Source organism: Fringilla coelebs (genome assembly GCF_963513975.1).
Source record: "Fringilla coelebs genome assembly, chromosome: 1".
Lineage (NCBI taxonomy): Eukaryota > Metazoa > Chordata > Aves > Passeriformes > Fringillidae > Fringilla > Fringilla coelebs.
In genome coordinates this window covers 115858058-115884595 of record NC_140028.1, presented here as the reverse complement: position 1 = coordinate 115884595, position 26538 = coordinate 115858058, and the positions used below count along the sequence as shown (strand labels likewise).

Genomic DNA, 26538 nt, shown 5'->3' with positions numbered 1-26538 from the left:
TCAATACCTATTCCTCCCTTGAAGCCTCATTTGCTTTCATTATTGAGCAGCCAGAATAATACCAAGCAGATAACCTTAAATATAATATTCATACAAAATAATATTGCTTCTCCACAGCCTTATATAAAATTTCCTGTTCCAAAGCACCTGTGATTGATTTCTGGTTGTGACTTTTTGTCTTCCTACTATTTTTTTCTTTCCTTGAGCATTATTCATAAATTGGGAAGAGTTCATAATCCTGTTTAAGTGACAACAGATCAAACAATTTTCCAATGCTACAATATCACTGAAGGGTTACTTGGAAAGAAGTGGCACCAACATACTGTATCCTGTGTTTAAATCTGTTTTAATCTCATTTTCTGCTGACAGTTGCTCTTTTTTGCCATCCAGTGTTTACACTGTTAAATGACACAAGTCCACTTTTGCTACTGTGGGAGACAAAACATTCCTATAAAAATTGAGGTAAGACTTTCTATTCTTCAGCAGCAGGTAGCACTTTAGCTCATAGATTTACAGGAAAAACATGATTGAAGAGATCCCAGGGTTTGTGAGTACTAACACACAATTCCAATCTGAGAGATGTAGAATTCTCCCTATCCCTTCTGACTCACCACCTGTAATAATATCTCTCTTTCTCCTGTTTGAGAACTATTATACCAAAATCAGCCAGAATTCAGGGGGCTTTGTACATCCTGAGCTTGTTTCTACTAGACACAGAGATTTAGTTATATAAAAGGTAGGACAGAGGCACTGTCACATCCTTGGTACTCATGAAGTGGAGGAGGACCTTGTAGACAAGGAGCCCGTTTTGAAGATGAGGAACTGAAGGGTGCCAGATGATGACATATTAATGAGGTTAGCAAGAAGGAAAAGGGGCATGCTGCTGTGAGATTCAGGAGGAGGAAGGCATAATACTAGAGCTTAACTACCACACAAAAACATAGGAAACCAGTAGCCTCAGAGATACAGTATTTCATATGCACAGATATAACAAATGCGTAGATTGAAAGAAAACTCTCAAGATTTTATTTTAATGTTCTTGGAGGAAGAGGAAAAATTGCCTTAGGGTCAGAACTGCCTGTTCCTTCATTCTTCTGTCTACTGTTCTCTATACAGTTTCTTGCAATGCACTCCTTTTCCAAACAGGCTTTTATCACAATCACCTTGTCTAGTTTACTCCTAATGAAAAATTTAAGAGATATGCATTAGTCCATCCTTTCTTACTTAGGTGACCGGATTAGAGGGGGGAAACTCAGTGATTACATAATTCCCATCCAGCAATGTCATCCAGCAATGCCTACATTTATTTCAATACGGACCAAGGGGCTCTTTTTTAATAGTAAAGCAAAGTGGACATAAAATAAATCAAGCTACACTAATATTACATCAAAATTCATTTCATATGAGCTCCTGGACAATACATTTGAGTTAAGAAGAAGATGCCATCAAAATTTTTTGATCTGATAGCTTTATGTCCCAACGCATGTTCTGTAAGAATATTTCAGGGAACAGAGCAGATGATATGACACTTGCTTCAAGGACCAGCATGCTAAATAAAATGCATAATGGTAATTCAAAAGCAAAATACAGTTTACTGAAAGTCTCGCTTCAGAATTATACACTTAAAATGCCTATGCCATAATTTCTATACTAATTCTTTCTCAATGAAAGAATTTTCTTGTAATGTGTTCTGTCATAATGGCTCAATTTGGGACCCAGTTAGAAAGTGGCTAACTTATGACACCCTAAATTTAAACTCCAGTAATATTCTGGATTGAGAAATGTGAACTGGTTCCTACAGAACTCATTTGCTGGCAATTCACTATTTATTCAGCAAAATTTTTTTTTATTAGCTATTTCATTGTTTTCATTTAATTGTCTTTACTTGGCACAGCCATTAATAAATCCTGGCACAGCACTTAATAAATCTTTGTTCCAGAAAAGATGTACGACTTCTACTTGAGGCTGAAGAAATGCTAGGAAGTTATAATGGACGCTGATACAAACACTTAACATTTTAACCACTATGTGGCAAAAATATGTACAGTTAAATATAATACCGTCCCGTCATTAGTCCTCTGCCCACAGGTACTCAAAAATACTCTATTTGTTAACAGACTCTGGTAACCATTTAAAACTAAAAATACATTAAACAGAATATAATTAGTTACAACCAACATTGCTACTTAAAAATTACTAAGAAAGACATAGTTGATGTATCTAAACCTTTAAGTAATTTCCAGAGTACATAAGAATATTTGGTATCACTGAGCAATGGAGACAATTGATTTAAATCGCATTAAAATGATGGGTACTACATTTGAGGAACTGACAATGACCCATTTTGGGATGTCCACTTCACATCACAGTCTTATGTTTGAAAGGAAAAGGCAGCTACCTCATCCCACTGCAGAAAAGTGCCTGCAGTAAGCAGATACCACACAGTCTAGAGGAATTTAGGTCAATCTCCTGCTCAAACACTTATCTCCCGTAGGACATGAAATAAATGCCAATGTCCTTCCACCTCAATTAAGCCATCAAAGAGAAAATGAGGTACACAGGGTGCTGAAGCATACAATCATTGAAGACTGAGGAGTTCAGAAACTAGAAGAACTAGCAACAAGTTTTACAAACCAGCATGGAGGTTTGTCCCCATCTCTTTGCAGAAAAAATATACTACAAGAATGGATTGTCCTGAAGTCCTTAGCTATTTCTGCCATTGTATTTAGGAATAAAAAGAAAAGTAAATTTCTTGACTAAAATTCTACAGAAAAAGAGAATGCAGTTCGTTGTTTGTATTTATATGGCCATGCCAAACTCACACTGTGATAAATTTAAATTTTCTTTGTGGATGTATATCTAAAAGGGGAGGGTATTTGCATCACCCACTGCAGTGGCCTCTAGTCCTTACTCCTGTGCATTAGTATTTAAACAAACCATTGCTGAGTGCTAAGAGGATTGATGGGGTTGGCATGTTCCATACACGGCAGCCCTTTGAAAGGAACAGTAACAGTATCAGAAGGGAATATTCCATCAGTGGTTAGGACATCAAAACTCAGTTTCACTATGAAGGAAAATAACAGGAATGCACACCCATACCAATGCATAAAAGACAAACCTCCAGAATTTTAATAGTAATGTTATTAAACTGCAGGAAAATAGGTTAATCAAAGGAATTAAATTTCACTCAATGTCAAAAGAAGACATCATTTTGCATCAGATGTTTTGGCAAGCAGCATGCAGACTAAACTGTAAGCTCTAATTGTGAGCTTCTCCCTCACAGTATGAATTTTCCAAAGTGAACATCTCACTGTCTAATTGAAGCATTCAACCAGCATACGTTCTGCTCAAGCAACTGTGTGACTGTTGAAATACTGTATATAGGCAGCATTAATTTCTTTTGCTTTCAAGGCAAAAAACCCTTGGAAATAACTATTCCTTAATTTAATGCTGAAACTTAACTTCAATTAACAAGGAGCAGTCTTTTCTTGATGAAAAAACAATTTGTAAATATCCAGCAGGGAATGACATCACAGCTTAATACGAACCACACATTTTCAACCCTACCTTATTGCTTCTCCTTTTCTGTCACAATACAGAGAAACCAACAGGTTTTAAATCAAGTCACTTATACATCCAAGCTTGGACAGAATCTAGCCAGTGTTCCTAGATCTCAGTCCTAAGACTCGCAACTTTACTTGAGAGTCATCCTTCAGATAGGAGGCAGTTCAACCCATGAGTTTGATATCTTTTTTACTCCTACCCTCCATTCTCCTACATTAGTTTATAAAATTTTAGCCAGAGATTAATCAAGAGTATGATTACTGAAAATCACATTTTAGGTGTCTGAAGAAAAAAAGCAAAAATGCAGTAATTACAAACTTGGGGAAAGCATGTCTTAAACAAAGGTCAATCTTAGAATATCAAAATGTATTTTTCATAAACCTTGTTTAATTCTATTCTCATCCTCTTTTTCTTTGATACTTGTGTTCCAGCCAGAGCTAAATATTGAAGGTGGCAGGGGCTGGGGGGCAGGGAAGGAGAAGGTGAAGGAGGGGAAAAGGAGAGGGGGGCACTTGAAGCTTGTTGTTCTAACATAAAATATTACTTCTCCGTATCAATCTTGCATTGCTTGAGCCACAGTATTCAGCAGCATTTCAGGCTGGACAAAACCCTTCTGGCTTTGTTTCTTCATCACCTCCCTTTCATCATTCCTTATCTCCTCTAAACACAATAGTCTTAGTCTCTGTTTTGCTGCAATGCCTTTAGAATTCACAAGAGGGTTTAGTTTAAGAAAACATTTCTGCCTGTCATCTGTTCCACATCCTTTGTTCTCAGAGCAGTGCTAACCAGCAGCATTGTCCAGGCCCTCACACCAGGTTTTGGCCAGTGAAGTTTTGAGTGTCTTCTGGGATGGAGAATCCACAGAGGAAAACCAGTATGGTGCTTGACCACACTTACTGTGAAAAAAATTTTTCCTAAGTTATAAGCAGAATTTCCCATGTCAACTGGCTACTTTAAGTTTAGCATTTTAAGACAGCGCAGTTGGCATAGAATTTATTGATGGCAAGTGCCTCCTGCAAATGATTAATGCCATCCCTGGTAAGCATCTCAGATGGGATAAGTTGGTTTCTGTGGCTACCCATCTTTCTGCCTTACTCTGGAAAGAGCTGAATGGTTGATACAGATTGGACACTTTTCTTTTAGACATCAATTTCGGTCAGATACACCTCATTCACTCTAACTTAAATTTCTGAAAGGTCACAGAATGATTTGTTTATATCCTCCTATGCTAGGGGTTTAGAAGCATACTTTGGCACGTGCTTGAACTGCCAAGTATGTAGAGATGAAAGAACAAAACCAGAATTTTTTTTGGTCTTTGTACCACAAGAGTCTCAAGTTAAATATCTCAAACTTTTCTAAAATAGTTATACTAATTTGCAGCACTGATCTTTTAAGTGGCATTATCATTTTGGGTAAAAATTTTATTTAATAACAGTAAATTTCTAGCTGAAAGTAAAGAAAATATTGATAATTTATTTCAACATTATTTTTTCACTCTGAACCAAAACTATATCTCTATTTTTTCCAAGTAAATGCCAGACAAGTCTATGGCAGGCTAATTGTTTGTTCTTTCTATCATTAAGTTTATTGACCTCTGCCACCTTCCTTTTTAAATCATTACATGAATATGCATTTGATGTCTAACACACAATTGGATTAAGACATTTGTCTTCATAGATCAAATATTCTAATTTGCTTCTTTAATTGAGTTCCTTAATACTGATTAGAAGACCAAATCTGAATATATTTGAAATATTTCATTTAACCATTTGTCTAAGGAGGAGCCAGGCAGTGATTGCAATAGAAGTGAGATATGAAAACCAAGTCAAGAAAATCTCAGTAGTTAGAGCCACATACTTCCAGGGAAAACATTGTGATAGAGGCAAAAACTGTAGGGAAGGAGAACTATTCAATATCTAGAAAGACCAGTAGATTTCTTTAGTAAATCAATTCCATGCAAACTTATTAAAAACCTAAAAATGCTTACTTTTAATGAATTATTTTTATGTGTTTATCCAGAGATGGATCTGTGAGGCTGTGTAGCAGATTAAACAACAAAAATAGGATTTAACCCTAATTTTATTTTTTTCTTTAATCCGGATAGAGCAATGAAAAAAATGCCTTTAGGCATTGAAGCAATAATTTCACCTTAAGCATAGCTGTGATAGATGTTCACATGAAAAAAATTAGGTGATGGCATCAAGCAGTCATCACTGTCAAACCCCGACTGCTCAACACTAATAAACATTTTGTAGCATTTAGGGGGAAAACATAAGGGAGTAGTAACTCATATCCACATAGGATAGAAGCCTAAAAACTTTTATATGGTACATATCTGTAAACCTTTTTCACTTTTCAGACTCTTCAGGCACATTTTGTTTTCTAAGCCTTCTGTGAATATTTGCCTGGTTTTCAAAACACAACCAGAGCATGAAAACAGAGCCTTAAGGGCATGAATGCACTATCACTCCCTGTTAGAGAAATGGAAAGTAAATCAGAGCACTAAAAGGGAGAAATTACTTTCCTAAAGTAAAAAAAAGCTTAACCAGGCCCTAGGAATTGTCATTAGTTAATGGGGATAAACAATCCACACAACCAGTCAAGAAGCATTTTGCTGAAGTTACTGATCTCTGCCAGCCTGCTTAAGTTGTTCACAGCAAAGAGTGCAGACATTTTCTGAACTTGCTCCAGATGAGGGAATCAACTGAAAATTAAGAAAATGACCAATAGTCACAGACCTTCTCAGTAACCTGTAAACCAGGGACTGGTAGTAATTACATTGTAAGATAAAAGATGTATGGTAAAGCCAAATTTAAGTTACTCAGGGTTGCATCTGTTGTGCAAAATTAATGACTGATAAATGAGATCAAATAAAACAAAGCCTAAGTATGTGTTTTAAAAGACTATAGTGTCAACTTGAACCTTTAGGTTGAAACTCATTAGACTAACTTGAACAGATTTTCTTTTGTTCCACATGTTTCAGTATTGCTGGCTTGAGGAAGAAATACATCAAAGAGGCTACTTCAGGCTCAGAAAACATGAGGAGAAGAAAGAAAAACAATGTATGGCTATCTTATCATCTAGAGTTGGAGGTGGCTACAAACAACATTCAAATTAATTCCCAAGCTGAAAGTAAGTCCCCTCCAGCTCCTGTTATCACAGAGAATTTCTTCAAGTTCAAAACCCACTTACTACTGCTATCCATAAGTTTGGCAACTTTTATCCAATAAAATGGCCAATCCCTTTAAAAACCATCCCCATCAGCCAGATTGTTCTTCCTCAACAAAACTTTAAGACTTGGTGTTTTTCTCTCATTCTGTGCTTTGAAACTGAGGAATTTTTTTATACTATAACATGACAAAAGCCTAGCAAAAATATAAGTCCTTAGCATGGCTTGGAAGCCTGACATAATGCATGCTTACCAACAGCTGTAGCCACCTAAAAAAAACCAAAAAACCTGCTGATTATATAATCACCTTAAAACCCTGCATAGGTTAAAGACTTAAATGTTGTCAATGACAGCTAAAGACCACAGTAGATATTCGTTAATCCTCCTCTTATTTAAAAGAAGCTATAGGCTAAATAATACATTATTGCAGTATTAAGTGGCTTTTTGCTCTGCTGATTAATCTTGTGTCTTATTAAAGAACTTGACAAATGCTTTAGATGTTTAACTAATGAACTTGAAGTTGGTCTTCACAGCCTTCCTCCTGCTGTGATTTGGTCTGAAAAAATTATTTTTTAAGAAACACAAATAAAATATTTCTTGTGAGTGTTTTATTGGGAGTCAAACTAGTGTTAAGGAGAGATATTAATCAAGTCACCAAATGAGTAAGGATGAGAATCCTAACGCATTTTATGTATTGCATGTTCTGTGTTTCTGAGTACTGAGTTGGTTATGTTCTGCCTTTTTCTCGTTGAACTGAAACAAAGGAAGTTTTAATTTTATCAAAATTCACTATTCCTTGATTGTTTATATTAAAAGTTAATTATTTGCTTCTATTAATACAAATGCCATTAACCACAGAATTTTGGTTTTTGTTCTTTCACCTGAGCTGTTCAAGGGACGCTAAATTTAGTGTCTCACAGAAAGAACCCTTTACCCTCAGAGTCTGCATCAATTTATGTGCCATATCACAGCAGATTCTAAAAAAAAAAAATTGAAGCTCCTTTTAAAACGTTGCAGTGGTTTCTGAAGAAACAGCTAAAGGAGGTAATTCTAAGTGAGAAAACTTTTTCCAATCAACTGAATGGGGAACATTGGGGTTCTACCAAATGAAAAAAACACCCACAAACTAATCTTCAGACCCATAGTTTTTCTGCAATTCAGTGTAATCTGAAACAGACATTTCTTCAGGTTCTAGAAACTCAGTCAGTTTGAAGAGAATAGGAGACATTAAATAGGGATTTTAACACACAGTACTTGCTGAAGTAGACTTTACCTTTATTTATTGTTTTGTTTAATGGAAAACGAAGGCAGTTCAGACCCAAAGTATATGCTGTGCTCTCTACACACAGAAATTTATGAAAAATCCCCCTTTATCAGAGAATCCTTACCAAAGAACAGAGTGAACAGTGTGCTGCTCTGATATTTTAGAGTATCTAAGGGTTTGTTCTTAAACATGGATTTTCTCTGATTTTAGATATGTAGAGTCTAATTATGTGGTTGTTTGTAGTTCAGTTTGAGACATTTTCAACAAGTACCAAGGTAATTTCTCTCTTTTGGTTCAAATTTAGAAGAAAAACATAATTAGGTTTCAAATAGCTTCCCTAAAAACAAAGATAGAGATTTAGAGATAACAAACTCTCCTCAAAAACTTTCAGGAGATAATAAATTCCTAGGAAAAGCCTGAAGGCAAAAAGGTAAATACCTGCTCCTGCCAGGAACAAGGACAGAAGGACTCTAAGTGGAAACTGGGTATTTTAACTCACTTTGTAGGGTTTCCACCGTTACTTTTATGAGGGTGTGTGTATGCTAAGCAAATGCATGTTTCAAATACCTGTTCTGAGATATGTCTCTTTTCTTGAAAATCTTCTGCTAGTCTTCACACCTCTCTTCCTTGCCAAACACCACAGAGCCAGTATTTTCCAATCCCTTGGAAATGGCAGTCTCCTCACTGCCTCTCCTCTCCCAGGCACCACTCTCTCATGTTACTTCCCAAGGCCAACAATAGCTTTTGCTGCCTCCCAGAGCTGATAGTGCTGTTTGGGAGGGCACTGCTATAATTAACTCAGGCATCAACCCTGTGATTTATCTTGGTCATCTGAGTCCTAGCAATACCAATAATGTAATGGGTCAGATCCATTAGTAAATCAGTCCATTACAAACACAAAAATATGAGTAAGGTGATGTACATTTTTTTTCTTCATCCACTTGCAGCTCCCACGAGCATAGCACCTTAAAAATAGTACTTAGACTTCTACTGTTTATAGCAAGTCAAAGTTCATATGTTCTCATCTCTTCCTACTACTTAGGTTACCCAAGGAAATCTTCCTGTGTATCTCTCTGCTTGGATATATTAGGCTCTGTCTGGGGAAGGGAATGAGAAAACTCAAATTACCACATTAGAGTTAAAATAAACAAACTCTCCTGCTGATTCCATCCAGTTAAGTACGCTACCTCATGGGGGGCTAGCACATGCCAGGACAACACATTTGGCTCAAGAACTTCCTAAAATATACCTCACCAAAGGCATAGTCTGGCAAGCATTGCTATTTGTGTTCTCAGCTCTTCTGGTCTTCTGTAACTTGTCAGAGCAGGCACATATAATGCTTGACTTAGTCCTGGCATTTTGATTTTTAACAAAGCATGGGCATGGTGGGCTACAGATAAGTTTAATGAAAACTGGACCTGAATAAAAGAAGTAAAGGCTGCAGATTTACACCTTTTTACTATTTTCTTGACAAATGTTCATGAAGTAAATAAACACTGTTGCCCTAAAATTTTCTTTCAGTATTCCTTTCACAGGCCTATTATGTTCAACTTGAGGAATTCTTTCCATGGTCTCCATTCATTAGAATTGGTCTCTCTTGCATTCAAACATCCTGGCAGTTTCACAGTAGGAAATTACAGAAAGAAACTTCTCCCAGACAGCTTTGCAGCTGGTTTTACACTATCTCTAACTGTAATTAAGAAGGTCTCTTTCCTATATAAATTTATTCTTTTATCTGCCATTTTCCTTCACTTGTAGACTCTTTAGTCTTCTTTTGTGAGTCATTATGACAGCTTTTACATTTAGTTCTTAACATAATTGTTTTTATTGTGTAAGGAAACTACACAATCTATTTAAATTTTTCTTCTAGTTTCTTATTAAAAATGTGTAAATATAATGTGCTATTTAAAACTTTTTTTACTTGTGAAATCACAAAACATTTAATTCTGGAAAAAACAATGTTCACTAGAAAAACTCTGCTTTGTATTCTCTGAAATATTAAGCATTTGATACTCATCTGTTTTACATAAACCAATGCATTTAAAAGAGAAACACAGATTTCCTGGGAAATACAAGGTTTTGTACTATTCTCTAAATAATTGTTTTGATTACCAGTTTAATCTATATGAATATTAACATAGGATTACTTTAAGCATTCACTAGAGCTAAAAGGAAGGATGCCAGGAAAAACAGTAGAGCATGAGAATCTGGAATTCTATATCCAATTTTACTGTACAAGTCCAACATATGACCCTTGAGGATTTTCTTCCCGTATCAAAAAATATTAGAATAAAATAAATTAGACAGGACACAGACATTAGAGAAATATTTCATCGGAGAGTGCAACATGCAAAGACTTAAATGAGTTCTTCAGCATGTGCCTTTTACCAGCTCCAAGTACTGTGAGTAAAAAGAGTAGAAAAGAGTCCCAGATTTTCCATTATCATAAAGGATAAAAGTGTGCATGAGTTTTAAGGCACATTCTTGAATAGTAGAAGCACTGTTACTGCATGCTATGAATAAACAATTAATGAAGTAACGGTGTTTAGGAATGCATTTACTCTCTGTGAAATTACCTGTCCTGTAAACTCATGCTTTTTTCAAGATATCTTTGAAATTCCTAAGAACATGTTGCAGGCTGTTATAAAAAAAATAAAAAAAAAAAAATCTGCAAATAGTTATTCATCTATGTTAGAAACACAAGTGTACCTAAGGTTAGAAAAAATTCATGCCTTACTTTAAATCTTTCCAAATGTCTGTCTCATCAATAGAAATAACAGTGATTTTAGAATTTTATCACTTTTTTCATCCTCAGACTACAGTAATAAAATGATTGCTTTAAGTAATTCCTTTTCACTTTAATTGCAGCTTTTAAAAACAGGTTAATAACCATCCATATTTAAACCGTAGATTTTATGAGTTATACTTATTATTCGAACCATTAAATTTTTATAGTCTTTGCAGAATAAAATAATCATTGATCTTTTTCATCTGAGTGCTGTTAAGGCAAAGGGTGTAAACATCAACCGATTAAAACACTATTTAAAATGTTTTACAAAATGCGTTATAAAATTTAGTCTTAAGTAATTTCACTCATCAAGACTTGACAAATATGAAGAGTACTTAATTTAATTTCCTTTATGAAAATGTCTTGTATTCAAAGCAAAATCCTGAGGGACCCTCAGTCCCCATAAAAGGCTGTGCTGTTGTCTTTGCCTTGGGTACTATGACTTCCAACAGTAAGCTGGCTCACAGTGCAGTGCCCTCCAGCAAATGTGTAAGACAGGACAAGATGACTCAAAGTCTATTCTTTTGCTCTTCCTAATCACCAGCTAAGCAAATAAGAATGTGGGGTATTTAGATTCTGTTTATTGCCTTAGGAACAAGAAACCACTTAAGTAAATTTTAAATATACACTGAAAACAAAGCGTATAGTATGTAATTTTTAGGTATGTGTAGTCCTTTTCCCAGAGATCACTTCCAGCCTGCAACACTGCTTACAAAAATGTCTTCAAGTTATACTCCATGGCCTATTTTGTGGCCATTTATACAATAACAGAGTTATGAGCTTGTACAAACAGGGTGTTTGTGGCTCAGACCTGTTTAATTATGGACATGAGAATTGGAAGAGAATGGTTAGAATAGTTAGAAGTTCACCCATTCTCATGTGACAAGGGGGAGCAGCACAAACATCTTTTCCTCAGAGACAAGGTGCTGAGTCACTGGAGAGTGATACACTGTGTGAAAAATCCTGAAAAAACTGTGAGCTATCAAACAGAGGATGAAAGTGCATCTATGATAAGCTCAGCTTCCAAAAAGAGCAACATCTTACCTGCACCCAAAAAGTATATACAATCTGCAGGTGGCCAAATGACCACCAGCACTGAGGAATCTGTAAGGACCTTGAACGAGGCCATGGAACTGAAGAGAGAGAGATGGTAGGTGCAGAAGGCCAAACACAGGCAATGCTGTTTCACACATGCTTGCACAAAATAAATCTGCCAGATAAATCAGAGCAGATTAACCAAAGACACATATTATACTCCAAAAATTGGACAGCAACCAGGAAACGGGTATTTTATTTGCATCCACATTACAGTTACAGAGATGAATTCAAGGATAGGTATAATGTTCAGCAAAGTGTAACGACAAAAGCACAGGCTATCTTAACCTTATTATTTGGTTCCCAGGAGAATACACACCCTAGAAACCTGAATTTCTTCAGAAAGCAATCATAGAAGGTCAGAGCACCCTTGATACAAATTTAACTTAAATAAAAATAAAACTTTTTAATTGATATTTTTATGACATCTACCCAATTGTACTCAATAAACTCCTTGAAGGTCTCAAGGCTACTGTATTCTATGCAATGGGAGGTGACAGCTGCTCATCATAAGCATAGGAGACTGCTGATTCCCTAAGTGGAACCTAATCCTAAAGCTGCTCAAATACGTTGTGGTAAATCAGAGAGAATGGGTTGTGTTGAAAGGAACCTGTAAAGGTTGTCAGGTCCAACATCCTGCCCTTGGCAAGGACATCCTTCGTCAATCAGGTTGTTTAAGTCCCACTGAACCTGACCTTCCACATTTTCAGTGATGGGGCATCTGCAAAGTAATATCTTTAATAATAATATAATACAATACAACTTAATGTCTTTTAAGATCCTCATTAATTACATCAACAGAGGGATTGAGTGCACCCTCAGCAAGCTGGCAGATGACACCAAGCTAAGTGATGCTGTTGACACACCTGAAGGACAGGATGCCACTCAGATCTACCTAGGCTGGAGAAGTGGGCCTGTGGGAATCTCATGAGGTTTAACAAGACCAAGAACAAAGTGCTGTAGCTGGGTCAGGGCAGCCCCGATATCAGCACAGGCTGGGGATGAACAGATTGAGAGCAGCAGCACTGACAAGGACTTGTGGGTGGGTGATGGCTGACAAGAGGCTGGACATGGCCCAGCAGTGGTATCTCAAAGCCCAGGAAGCCAGTCCTATCCTGGGCTGCATCCAAAGCAGCGTGGGCAGCAGGGCAGGGAGGGAATTCTGCCCCTCTTCTCCCCTCTGGTGAGACCCCACCTGGAGCACTGCATCCAGCTCTGTGTCCCCAGCACAGGAAGGATCTCTTTGAGCGAGTCCAGAGGAGAGGCGCCAAGTTGATCAGAGAGATGGAGCATCTCTCCCGAGAGGAAAGACTGAGAGAATCAGGATTATTCAACGTGGAAAAGAGAAGGCTTCAGGGTGACCTGATTGTGGCCTTCCAGTACTTGAAGGGAACTTTTAGGAAAGATCTGACATGACTATTTACAAGAGTATGTAGTGACAGGACAGGGAGGAATGGGCTCAAAATGAAAGAGAGTAGGTTTAGATTTGATATTAGGAAAAAGTTATTTACTGTAAGGGTGGTAAGGCAATGGAACAGGTTGCCCCATGGGAGTTATTCAAGGCCAAGTTTGATGAGGCTCTGAGCAACCTGGTCTAGTTGAAAGTGCCCCTGCCCACAGCAGGAGAGTTAGAACTAGATGATCTTCAAGGTTTCCTTCCAGCCCAATCAATTATCATACGATTCTATGAACTTCTCTGGACAAATTGTTCCAATGCATCACCGCTCACATTGTAAACAACTGCTTCCATTGTAAAGCTACTCTCCTTCTTTTTGAAAACATTCCCCTTGTCCTATCACTACAGGCCCCCATAAAAACTTTCTCCCCATCTTTCTTCTAAGTGCCTTTAAGTACTGCTGGGCCACAACAAGGTCACCCCGGAGTTTTTCTTCTCCAGGCTGAACAACTCCAACTCTCTCAAATCTTTTCTCACAAGAGAGGTGTTCCACTGCCCTGACAATTTTCCTGACCCTCCTCATAACCTGCTTTAATACATCACTGTCTTTCATTGGAAGCAAGATGCTGTACTCCAGGTGGGGTTGTATGAGAGTAGAATAGAGAGGAATAACCCCCCTTGACCTAATGGCCGCACTGCTTTTGATGTAGCCCCAGCTAAAAACTGTCTTTCTGGGCTGCAAGAGCACATTGCAAGGTCATGATCATTTTGTCATGCATCAGTACCCCAAAGTCCTTCTCCTCTCAGTCCTTGGAGCCCCCAGTCTGTCCTGCTACCAGGGATGGTGCTGACTCTGGTGCATGAACTTACTCCTGGCCTTGGACTTCATGAGCTTCACATGGGCCCAATGAAAGCAATTCAAAACACAGACCAGGAGCACTGCTACAACATAAGATAATTCTAAGAGAAAGGTAAGAAAAATTTTGTTGTTGTCTGGGTTTAAGGCCCAACTACAAGTTGCAAACACGGAAAAAAAAAACATTTAAAGGAGGTTGCAAAGGGACTAAGGTTAGATGCTCCTTAACAGTGCATCAAGTCTAAAGAACATAACAGCAAAGACTCTGGAGACAGGTCCTAGGGATCTGAGGCACTACAAACAGAAATAACATCCGTGCAATCACAGGTGACAACATTTCAGGAACACTTATTTGTACCAACTCTCCTCCCTGTGCATGACATAGAGCATAGACCATATATAAAAAGAGGCAGAGTATGCCTAGAGATCTCAATCCAGGCTAATCTGACTTAAAACCGGAAAAAGACAAAAGCTTATTTTCATGATGTCTTCTGAGCTGTAAATCTTTCCTCTGCATCAGGAAATCAGTATTTTACTGGTATTTCAAACAGAACCCAGGGTATAGCTTAAGGATTTAAGTGTATGGGAAATAAATCTGGCCAATTCAAATGACTGAATATTTCATACTGATGTTGATTCATTCCTGTTTTACAAGCACCAAATAAAACACCTGAATTGTCAGAATTTTTTGTCAGATGTGTTTGCTCTTTTCCTAATTCCTGTACTTCTCCTGCAGACTTAATTAAGCATTCTGGGCAGCAAAGAAAATGCTATTATAATAAAGAATTCCTGAACCCAGCCATTATTTTTGCATTTTTCCCTATTTTCAATACCATTCAGCTAAACAGCAATAGAGATATAGATTGTAAAGAAGAGTATAGCCATCTTACAGTTCAACTGCAGCGCTATGTAAGGAAATGAAAAAGTCAAACCCTCTGTTTCTAGCTACCTGTAAATGAGCAGTTGCTCAAAGACTGGCCCCAGAAGCAATAATCCCCTCTGTCTGACAAATGAAAAATTTGGTGCACTACAGTTCTCCACCTGATAAAGGACCTTCTCATAGAAATAACATTAAAAATCAGCACAAACTATATTTTTACTGCCAAGTTCTTCTATATAGGCAATATTCCATTTTGATTCACATCAGACTTAGGCCATTGTGTTGTTGCCTGATTATCCTCTTCTGGAAACAAAGCATTCTGACAGCATGTCATCACTACTGAACTTGAAAGGATTTTATATGAGAAAAAATAGTCTCGTTATGCTACTCTGCTCAATTAAGTCAGAAAGAATAAAACAAAACCATTATGTAGCGGCATACAAAAGACTTGACTTTATTTTGTAAATTTCAGGCTGATAATGTTTAAAAAAAACAACATGTATTTCAGAGTCCTCCTCCAGTCTTCACTATCAAAACACTACTTCTTATTCATAACATCTAGAAAATTGGCACATCATTTCTGCAGCACATATCTCTCTTCTAGATAAAATAACTATCCAGGACAAGAGCCTAAGGAAAAGATTTTTTAAATCTCTTCTGACAGCTTTCTGACAGGTTTTCTCTGCATTTCCTGGCATGGCCCTTCCCAGAAATGCTTCTCAGCAAGCAGGTTTTCCGCACTGTCCATTTCTATCAACAGTCTGGCCACAATAGGAGAAGACTATACCTACAAACACAAGGTTCACCTCTATAAATAGAGAGTGCAGCCTTTGTGCTGCCCTGGAAGCTGCTGAGCTGTTGCACAGGGCGGTTTTCAGGAAGCAAGGAGCACCACATTGGCACTCTAACCCAAGGTACCACTGGAGCCCCAACATATGGGCAAGGGACACTGTTGACTCCTCCTCCTCCTTTCCCATAACCAGGGAAGGTGAAATAAGAAGCTATTAATAATACACTGGGCATTATTATTATTGTTGTTTTTGGCATAGGACAAGCAAACAGGAAAATCAGGGAACTGAACAAGGATACTACAGATGGATCATGAGAAACATGTCTGTAGGGTAACAGTTCATTTTCCATCCATGTTTAGTGCAACTCTGGCATTGCCCCTGCTCTTCCAAGTCATACTTTTCTAGTAAAAATTGTAGTGATGTTTCCTTCCAAAGCATGCTTATTTGGAAAATTTTCTATCAGCAACAAGGCTTTCATTTGGAGTTAGGGATGGAGCTTTTCAAGCAACATCACTCTTTCTGTTCTCAAGCATTTATTCAGATCTTCTACACTGTGCTCCTCTTCCTTTACAGATTGTGCTCCTACTACAAAGTGTGATAAAATGCTTTTTTAGAATTTTTTCAGAAAGATGGTCAGCATATCCTTCAAAGAATAAACAAACAAGGAGTGCAATGCACTGTCCAATTTTCTACCTTGTAATGGCAAATGTCCTGCATTTCTAAACTTTAAATTCTGTCGCCTGCTCAAGAGACTGAAGTATACAATTCTGAGAGCTTTGGAAATAGGCAAAACCCAGTTTCTGATGCATCTGTGCTTTGGAGACTACCAAAAAGTCTACATAAGATTTTTTTTTTGTCATAGGGTCCATCAGCTTAGGGCTGATGGTGATACCTTGCAAAACTAGGCATCTCCTCTTAGACTAGAGACCCATCAATATTTTTCTACAAGTTAATTAAGTTCTAGATTTTGATGCCTTGTGAAATTTCTCTGCAACAAACTATGGGCTCATGAATAGAATACACACATTCACATGCAAAGAGCAGTACATGCTGTACATACAATACAACTGTTAAAGCTTTGCATCTCTAAGAACTAATTCTTAGGTGTATGCAGACTTGCAGCTTCTCCCTCTGCAGATGAAAATGCAGAAACATAACAAATGTTTGCTAAATGATCTCAAACTATTTTCAGAGGAATTTAATTATTTTTCCATTCCTCTAAAAATTTTCAAATTGTATTTTAAAGAGCTAGATAAACATTATTTATAGCCATAGCTTCTCTCATTAAATAAAATTTAGCCATTTAAATCCCATCCGGTTGATTCATCTTTTCAGATCAGATAAACTTGCAGTGAACCTGGGATTCTTCAGGGTCTGTTCCAGTGGGCTGTTTTCAGCTTAAACAGCTGTGTTGTTACAATTTCCTTTTACATGTGACTTGAGGGTACCCATTTGCTTCACAATTAAGAGCACAGCACCTACAAATGTTCAGCTAACCAGATTGTTAATTGCTATGTTTGCTTTACGCTTTCTCCTATAAATAGAAAATGTTCCTCCTGAAATGGAATGGTTCAAAGGTTCAAACATAATCTTCCTAATTTTTCTCAGGTTACTCAGTTTTTTCTTTTTCCTCTACCCTCTGTCCGGGGATATAACTGATAAAGGTTTGCATACTCCATGTTATCTCTTCTAGTCTCTGCTTCAGTTAAAGCTTTTGACTTTGTGGAAACCAGGGCTGAATGTTTTCTTCAGAGGCAGCCAGCAAAAACTGAGCTTATTTTACAGCAAAGTCATCAGTAACAAATAAAACTTTCACATGTTTGTAATAAGCTGAAGTAGAGTGAAAAATGTTATAAAATACACCTTACTAGGATTATTTGCAATACTTAAGGATAGTATTTGGTTTTATCAGTTCTTATGTACATGTCTGACTTTCTCCACTGGTGAGTTATTCTTGCTTCCACCTCTCCTAATCTTTCTATCCAGTTCATCTGAATCCTCAAATTCCCTGGAGATTGTCTTTAGATAAAATTAGAAGCATAACTGCTTAATAAATGGAGCATTCCTCTGTAAACATACAACACAATGTCAGCACTTCTGTCATGTGGTTTCTGAGTGGAATTTAATATTTGAGCTGTGAATAGCTTATGACCTGTCCCATAATGTGGGATTCATCTAAATGTAGATGCAGCTGAGCCAGTCCCTCATTACAGTCTGAACAGATGAATGAGAACTTTCAGGGTTCACTTCACTTCACTCCATGCTAAAGTATACATATAGCTTGCACTGCAAGCTACCTTTGTGCATTTTTATCCATGCATAACTTGAAGAAATTGCTGATTTTTCTCCATTATATTTTGTGAAGAAGCTTAGGTTGATTAGCTCAGATGCCTATGTCCATCACAACTAAACTCTCACGCTAATTAGGATTGCGAGGGACTACTTATTTTCTCTGAAATATGTCTGAACTTTTATTCAAGTTTCCCCTTGGTCATGCTGTTTCAAGTGAAGGCTGTTTAAAAATAGCCAAGAAGTGGCCAAAATTTTGGACTTCCCTCCAGCCTTTTGAGAAGTAGTCCAGACATGCTGCCAAACTCATTTGTTCCTGTGGAATTTGTTCCTGTGAGGGTCAAGAGGTCTTTAGAAATCCATTTCCTATGACTCAATTTATGACCCTGATTTCTCAGTCAAGGGAAATGCTAACTTATTGACAACACAAGAGAGAACTTCCAGTTCAGGTGTTCTGTTATGGACCACTTGCTTGACCTGGGTTTAGCCACAGAGCATAAATGATTCTCCACTGACACTGCATAGGATTGCCAGTGTAGTCTATGAAGATAAAGAATCATCAACAGCTGCAGTCAACCGTGAAGAGCCACATTTACAAAGATAATTTTTTTATTAAATCCTTTTTTCTGCCTCACATTCACATACTGAAGCCCCTGTCAGAAGTTGTGTTTAAAGCCTAACATGATGCGTGGGTTAACTTCTTCTTGGGCTGATAACAGTCAGCAGCTGATGTGCCCCCAAAAGTTTTGTTGGCTTGGAGAGAATTTCTGGAAGCGTGCAAAACTACTCTATACATTTGGAGGTTGCTGCTAACCATGGCTGGCATATGAGCTAAACATAGCAGTGTTCAATAATGTGCTGTTCACAAAGAAAATGGGAGCACGGAGGATGACGCTGCATGTCAGCACACATGATGAGGAGGCAAAGGTCACTTAGCGAGGCATAAACTATGAGCAGCAAGGCAGGTGACAGCAGCTCTGATGACAGCATCCTCACACTCAGGACTGACATATCTGCCAAAGGTGGACTTGGCAGATGGCCACTCATCACAGGAAGCAGCATTTTGCATGGGAACAGATTTCAGAGTGCTGTTAAAAAGGGCTTCAAGTCTCACTCCTGAAAACTAGGCTCACTTTACCAGTGCTCTTACCAAATTATATGCTACTAAGATAATGTTCAGGAATAACATGGTTTTGATACAAGTCTATTTATACTTTCTTACTTCCGAATTAATATAAGCATGGCTTATCCACCTCTCCCTCAAAATAATTATAGTAGCAAAGCAGTTTATGTATGAAGAAAGAAGCTGGAAATTTATGGAGTAGCACAGGATTAACAATTATTAACATTCATCATAAAAATTCAATTTCAGTTATATAATTAAACAATTAGCAAAGCAATCTGAAGACTCTGAACCACGGAAAATCCTGAGCAAGAAAAATATAAGACATTCTAATAGATATATTTTTAAAATTCAGCTGGCCTATTGCATTAACTACAAACAGTGATTACAAAGCACAACTGGTTAAAAGACCTGAACTCTAATGCACACTAAACAAGTCTAAAGTTCTATCCATTTTGTAATGGGTTATCACTACCTTGGTTAAACCCAGCACATTTTAAAACCTTGTGGCATACTTACAGGCTTTTTAAATTTAAAGTTTACTTGTAATAGTAGTTCATTGATATATTGTTTCTGTGGGTTTTAAGACTTGTAGCTTGCAGTTTCTCTGTTAACACTGAATTTCTTGAATTCAAGAATGTATAAACAGTTTTCACAATTAGCTTATTTTAATTACTTTAGAGTAAAATTAACGTCTATGAAAGGTAAAAAATAAACATTTAAATACAGAAATTTGCTATTGATTGCAATATTTTTTTTCTTGACAGCACATATTCCTTTACTACTCTTAATTATTTTAATTAAAATTTCTGCATGTCAATTAGAGTTGGTTCAGAATGTAAAATTCCACCCCCTCTTGTCTCTCAAAGCAGGTAAGCACACACGTTCTTAAGAGGGTTTTTTTTGTATCTAGAGTACATGTAAATAAGGAGAAAAAAGCATAAAACAGTAATTGCAAAGGGGCATGATTCTATAAAGTCAAAACTAACATAAAACCAATGTAGACCCTTTTTTTTAGAGCATTAATTATCTCAGTCTGAAACAGGAAAATTGCAACATTGATGACATATGTCACTAAAATAATTAAAATACTAAAGACGGAATGAGATTTTTATAATCATACGTAGCATGACTAAGTAAAAGAAAAAAGGGAGAAATCTATCCTATTTTAAACCTAAGACATGAGAAATAACACATCTTAACCTGAAAAAAATACCCTGGATTGTTTCCCACTGAATAGCTCATACAGCAGCTAACATTGTTCTCATTCTTACTTTATTTGCTCTGACAGAGTTTTCTTCTTTAGGCTCTGTAAATTTTTAGTATTTTTCAGGAAGTGTGTTGGAGATGGGATTTAGAATCCCAATGCTCTGAAACATTCCCTCTCTGAGAGTTGCAGTGAACTGTAAGTTAGTGAAGCTCTGCACGTCCTAAATTACTGTGGGAAATTCACAAGGCCTGGGACTGAATACGGCCTGAAACTTTATTGCATGTCACTCGGGATCATATAATTTTTTTCCTTCTACATTTCTTCTGACTAACACCCAGGAAGGCTTCAATTTATGGCCTATCAGCGTGTCTGGGAGACCTATTTGTCCCTCAGTAAGGGAGAGGATAACTCCAGGTGTAATGGAGTGCGTAAAATCCTGCTTTGTGCCCACTTGAGTCTTCCATGGAAGTGTAAGTGTTGGGAGAGTACTTACTGCATTGAAGTTGGGGAAGAGATTCACTGCTGCAGCAGTGTCCAGAGGAAACGGGAGGAACGGCTTAATATCCAGCGATGGCTGCAAGGGCGGCGCAGGAGGACGCACGAGGGCTGGAAGAGCAGGGCTCTGGCATGTACCACCTGCACGTACAAAGAAACAGAAAGCACTCAGCAGGTGATGTGATTAGTGTGGGGGGATAAAAACCAGCACAGGCACACACACACAAAGCAGCAATAAAAAAAAGACAACATTACATCAAGAAAATATATTTTGACTTGTCCAAAAATTACTGCATTAGCAAAAAAAAAAGCACAGCTGACTCAGTGAATGAGTTGGTTATAATTCTTTGCCAGAAATTGCTTCATGTTTCAGTCTATGGTGATTAGAATTACCTTATAAACCATTTATTTCCATGGACAATCTGGAACAATAGCTCAGCATATGTCCAAATTCCCTTGAGACCTTCAACTAGTTTCATTCTCCTATAATTTCAGCGCTTTACCCTACCCTGTTGCTCAACCCTACCAAAGGCAGATTACTCAAAAGGTAAGGAACAACTTGCTGTTCAGCTCAGCAAAAGTCATGTTATTTGCAGACTTCTGGTTTTTTTTAATTAAATGCTCACTCGTGGAGCCAACGGCTTCCATTTCAACGTAAACCTCACAAACACAACATACCTTGCTGCCTCAACAGTTGATCAATACAAATCTAAAAATAACAGTTTCAGGAGCCACTGAAATTCTGTTTATGGGAAAGTTCCGATGAACACTTTCTGCTCTTTGCAAGGGGTGGAGCCGCTTCAAAATCTGTGCAGCAGAAAGCTCCTCCCAGCTAACCACCAGCTCTGTGGGAACCTAATGCAAATGAAGAAATCCCCTTGCATGCTAACAAGGCACTACCTGTTTGCAGTGGACCCTATTTTGCTTATTTGTTTGCCCCTGGCCATAGCCAGCTACAAGCTGGAAGGATCCAAGTTCATTCTCTGCTTTCAGTGTCTCCTACATTGGTTGCACTCCAAAACATCAATTCCCTGTTAATTAAAGACTATTTGGATCCTAGGAAACTGTTAAAATATGCCAGTGTTCTTCTAATCCGAGAGGCAGGCAACAGACTGTAAAAACCTGCTGGTAAGAGTCCAAGAAACATTGAAAAACAAAAAGAAAGGGGAGTTTTGCCCTACTCACTAAACAGGGACACAGGCAGACAGACCAACAGAGGGAGAGATCCAAAATCTGCTTCTTTTTCCCCTCTCATACCTACAGACATTTTGTTAGACAAGTTGCATACATCCCTTAAGAGTGCAAATATAAAGGAGTCAGAAAGATATTTGACATCTCTCCGTATTTGGCCAGCAAATCTGCTAACAAGGTTTGTCATGTTACACATCTAACTGAGGGCTAAACCTATAGGACTTAATTAACCAGTTGTAGAAGATCATCCAAGTTGTGCTTCTAGATATAAAATCAGCTGGAGCCAAATTTTGAAGACTGTTTTTTTTGCCAACTTTCAACTTCTCTGTGAAGCATTTCACTAAGAATCACTAGTAAAATAAAGGTAGTCGATTAGGGGTCACTGTAATCTCATGATATTTTTAATCCCAAGAATAGCTCCCATTTTTGGGGTAGTTTCTACCTTGTACCTCAATCTAAATGTATAAGAAACCAAAAGTTTTTGAATGCTGCAGCTGAAGATACAGGCAACAGAAAAGCAGAGTGCAAGCAGCATAGAATTATCAAGTATTTGATTGCCATTGCTTTGGCAATTGTTACATTCCCATGACATGGTTACAAAAACACTGTAAAAATAAATCTAACAGGTCAGAATGATGATAAGGTAGTGTTGAACATGCCAATCATACTACCTCAGAATAGGAAAGACCCATAAAGGTACTTTCTAAAATGCTGGAAATACTTAGCTTTAATTATGTAAAACTTTCACACATCATGAAAGGAAAAAGTCATTCTTACTAAAGAAAAAAATACACATTGCACCTGAGATTGTGCAGAATCACACAGAAATTTCAAGGTGAACATTTGCCTGGCAATAACAAAGAATTTGAGGCTAATCAAACATTCTGTAACTAAAAAATGCAAACTGGACTGAGAAATGTCACCTTGGGGACACAGCCCATTGGCTGCATTATCTCAGTGCTACAGAGAAGAGCTTCACAGGTTCGGATTACCTAGAGCTCTCCCAAACTCATCTGAGGTACCAAGCCACGGAGGACGAAATATTTCTATTCTGTGATCCTTTCCTGTGGCATGACTCGGCACTCGCGCACCTGCTGCTGCCAGCCAGTGCGATGCAAAGCCATCTGGGGACGAGAACAAGCTTTAAATGGAAAAATCCAGCCAGATCTGCAGGACCTTGGCTGGGACTCAGAGCCTCTGGAACAGAGTTTAAAATCTACCACAGTCCTGGCTACAGTGGCACAGAAAATTAGTATGTTCAGGAGCACAGCTGCTCTGTTTTTTCAATAGTGTCAGACATGTCCCTAAATGATGGAGCATGTGAGAGGCATCATGAAATCTGAGCCTTTGCTTAAGAACTTCTCTAATGTTTATGGCTGCAAAAATTAGCTTCTCTTTCCATTTAACATGCACCGAGTTGTAATCTAGAATCTGCAACTGAAAAACTGAAGCAATGGCAACCATTTTTGTGATTCAGCTTGGACAACCTTTGAGAACGCCAACAATAACTATTTCACACCTAATCCATTAGCAGAGGGATGGAGAGGGGTAGAAGACCACTGGGAAGAGTTCTTGAAGAGTGTACACAGACAAATTCCAAGTGTTACGGAACATTGGATTACAATGAAGAACCATAAAATTCGCTTATGACAGTTTTGGTATTGTGTGGGATGCTTCTCCACAAAGACCTCCACAGCATTCCCTGAGCAGATGCAGCACTGCTGATCAACACACAATGAGTGTGAAGGTTCAATGTCAGCCTTTTTACAAGCTTTCTACCAGCAAGGTTTGGATAGCATTGACCAATAAAACCAGGATAAAATCCCACAGCACTGATAGATTTTGTTCACCGCCTGCACTTAATGCTCACTGCTATTTTTATTCTTACCTGAAGTTCACATAGACAACCTTGCCTTTATGAGGGGCATGCTGCACCTTAAAATGGCAGGATAATACAGTATTTTCTAATTCCAGTCTTAAAAGTTAGTGATGCTAGAGTCTTGTGTCTTTCTAAAGGGGACAAGAATCAGATTCTAAATGGGAGATGAATGTTTATACATTTCAGAAATTCACATCAGTACTGTTACCTTAATTTTCTTTGTAGGAAGACCAAGAATAATGCTACTTAGAAGCCTAATTGGCTCAGCATTTTGCCCAAGTTTGAAGTAATCATTTGTTTCTTTAATTTTCAGACAATTTAAATCACATGCAAGAAAATCTCTTGGACAGAGGCACTGGCTATATATCCAAAGTAAGTGTGAGCACACAAGTTTGGGGAAAAGCTTGCAACAAACCTTAGCCCCTTCCTATATCACATTGAGCCTGTTTTTGAGAACTCCTCCAGTGTCAATCAATCATTTTTGCACAGGGATGCAGTTCTGCGTCGCCAGCTGGGACCAGACATTTTGCCCTACCGCTGGATAATCTGGTTTGAAATATAACACCATGTTCTGGGCACGGACAGCCCATGTGCTACAAAGGCATGTGTGCAAAATGAGGTTCATGCTCTTGGTGACAGAGCCCAGTCAGGTGGGTTCTCCTGAAATCACTGGTGATGTGAACTTAATCAGCACAAGACTTCTCTTGCCTGAACCAAGGGAATATGACAGAAACAAATGAAGAGAGGATTCCTGCTCGTTGCGCCTCAAACTGTCCATTCCATGAGGAATTGGTTTTTTTTTTTGGTTTTTTTTTTTTTTTTTGGGTATGAATGAGAACAAATACTGATGCCTGTCCTTTGCCCTGTTTCCCCTCTACCCCCTTTTGGCTTTAGAGACCATGTTTCACTGTGGAGCTGAAAATAGATTTTAAAATGAGAATCATTCTCAAAATAAGAAACCATGAGTTATTAAAAATTCTTAAGTTTTAATCTTATCTTTGCAATTTTTTTTGGTGACAATTCTTTACAAAAAGTTCACACATTCTGGGGGAAATTTTGCTTTCAATGAAATAACACTTACTGAAAATAAAGTTTCCCATGTAAATTTTTGTGCCCAGTTCACCTGAAATTTTGCTTGGATCGGTGTTAGGTAAAGAGTATAAACAGCTGTGAGTACCCACCCTAAAATCTGGATTAAGAGAACCACAAAGTCTGAACATACACATAGGAAACCAAACAAAATAATCCTAGAGTGGGCAGACATCATAAAGCAGGGTGGTTTTTAATAGCAAATTTCCTTACTGTTTTTCAAGGCCAAGAGCCCCATTCTACAGGTCTCCCAACAAACAGCTCAACAAATTGGCAATCACCTCATGTTATTTGTGACTTGGCTATAGAGAAAGTTATGTTACATCTTTCTCTGCACAGTCTTTCCTCATGCACACCTTCATTCCCTACCCCTCAAATTTAAACTTAACTGCAGATTTAGTTTCCAGAAAAAGAATCACCAGATGCATTATCAAAGTCTCCCCTAAGGAGGAATCTAGCTGAGCTCTTGCAGACACAAAAATGTAGATAATTTTTTGCAATGCATTTGAAACTTGGAGGTATGTAAACTGGGCAGAAACTCTAAACTAATACCCCATTAATCTAAATCTTTTGCAGTTCTTCCATCACTAACTATTACCACCATAAACACTGAGTGAAAAAGCAAATCTCTGCAGAATTTTATTTTCATTCCTTCACTACTTTGCAAGTTTTTCCTTCTGTCTATGTCCACAGCTATTTTAAATACAGCAAAGATGCTCAACTAATGTACCCTTTCCCTTCCTTCCTAGAGTCTGAGTTGGTTTTCAGAATCATAAACTGGTTTCTCTAAGATATGGATATTTCCATGTTTTGCAACCCATCTCACACCTCTCTTATTATTTCCATGATAACTTATCTGAGGTCAAAAAAATATACACATTGTGCCTTGGCAAAAGCTCAGAGAACCTTTCAGTTGGTATGACTCAGTGGAGAAGCTGGGAAAGTACCACACATTTCCAACTGAAAAGCTGACTTTTAGGAGGCTTTAAAAGAACTTCAACAGTTATAATTAGTAATGTTTATATAGGAACCTAATATCTAATAGTACACATGCACTAAGCATTAAAATATATCCCAGAGACCCTGGGCAAAACCAGGAATTTTCATAGAAAATTTTCAAGAACAATAACTCAGGCTATTTTAAAGTAAAAAAGGAAAAGGATATGTGGGGAGCTCATGGTCAGGCTTATAAATGTTAAGAAGCTTACATTTGGATAACTCAGTATTAGCTAGAACTTTTAATTTGTTATGAATCAAGTTTGCCAGTAGGCCAAAGGAGGGATTTTTTTGAAAAGACAATAAAGACACAAGCATTTAAGAACAGCAGGCCATCCATGGTGAATAATGCTCTTTCATGATCTAAAATAACAGATATCACAATTATATTTTCAAGGAATCTGATAAAACAGGAAATTTTAAGACATCCAAAACCAAAAGAATAAACTTCTCTGGCGTCTAA

The 26538-nt window shown here is 37.7% G+C and overlaps 1 protein-coding gene across 1 annotated transcript in view; it reads right to left on the bottom strand.

Moving 5' to 3' along the window:
- The window catches only part of ZNF385D (zinc finger protein 385D), a gene marked incomplete at its 5' end in the record, with an annotated part of 408829 nt that overhangs the window by 109022 nt on the left and 273269 nt on the right, over window positions 1–26538 (bottom strand). Inside the window, one exon of the mRNA XM_084222785.1 lies at window positions 20919–21061. Within this exon, the coding sequence (XP_084078911.1) occupies window positions 20919–21061 (143 nt within the window). The remainder of the gene's footprint in view (window positions 1–20918; window positions 21062–26538) is intronic.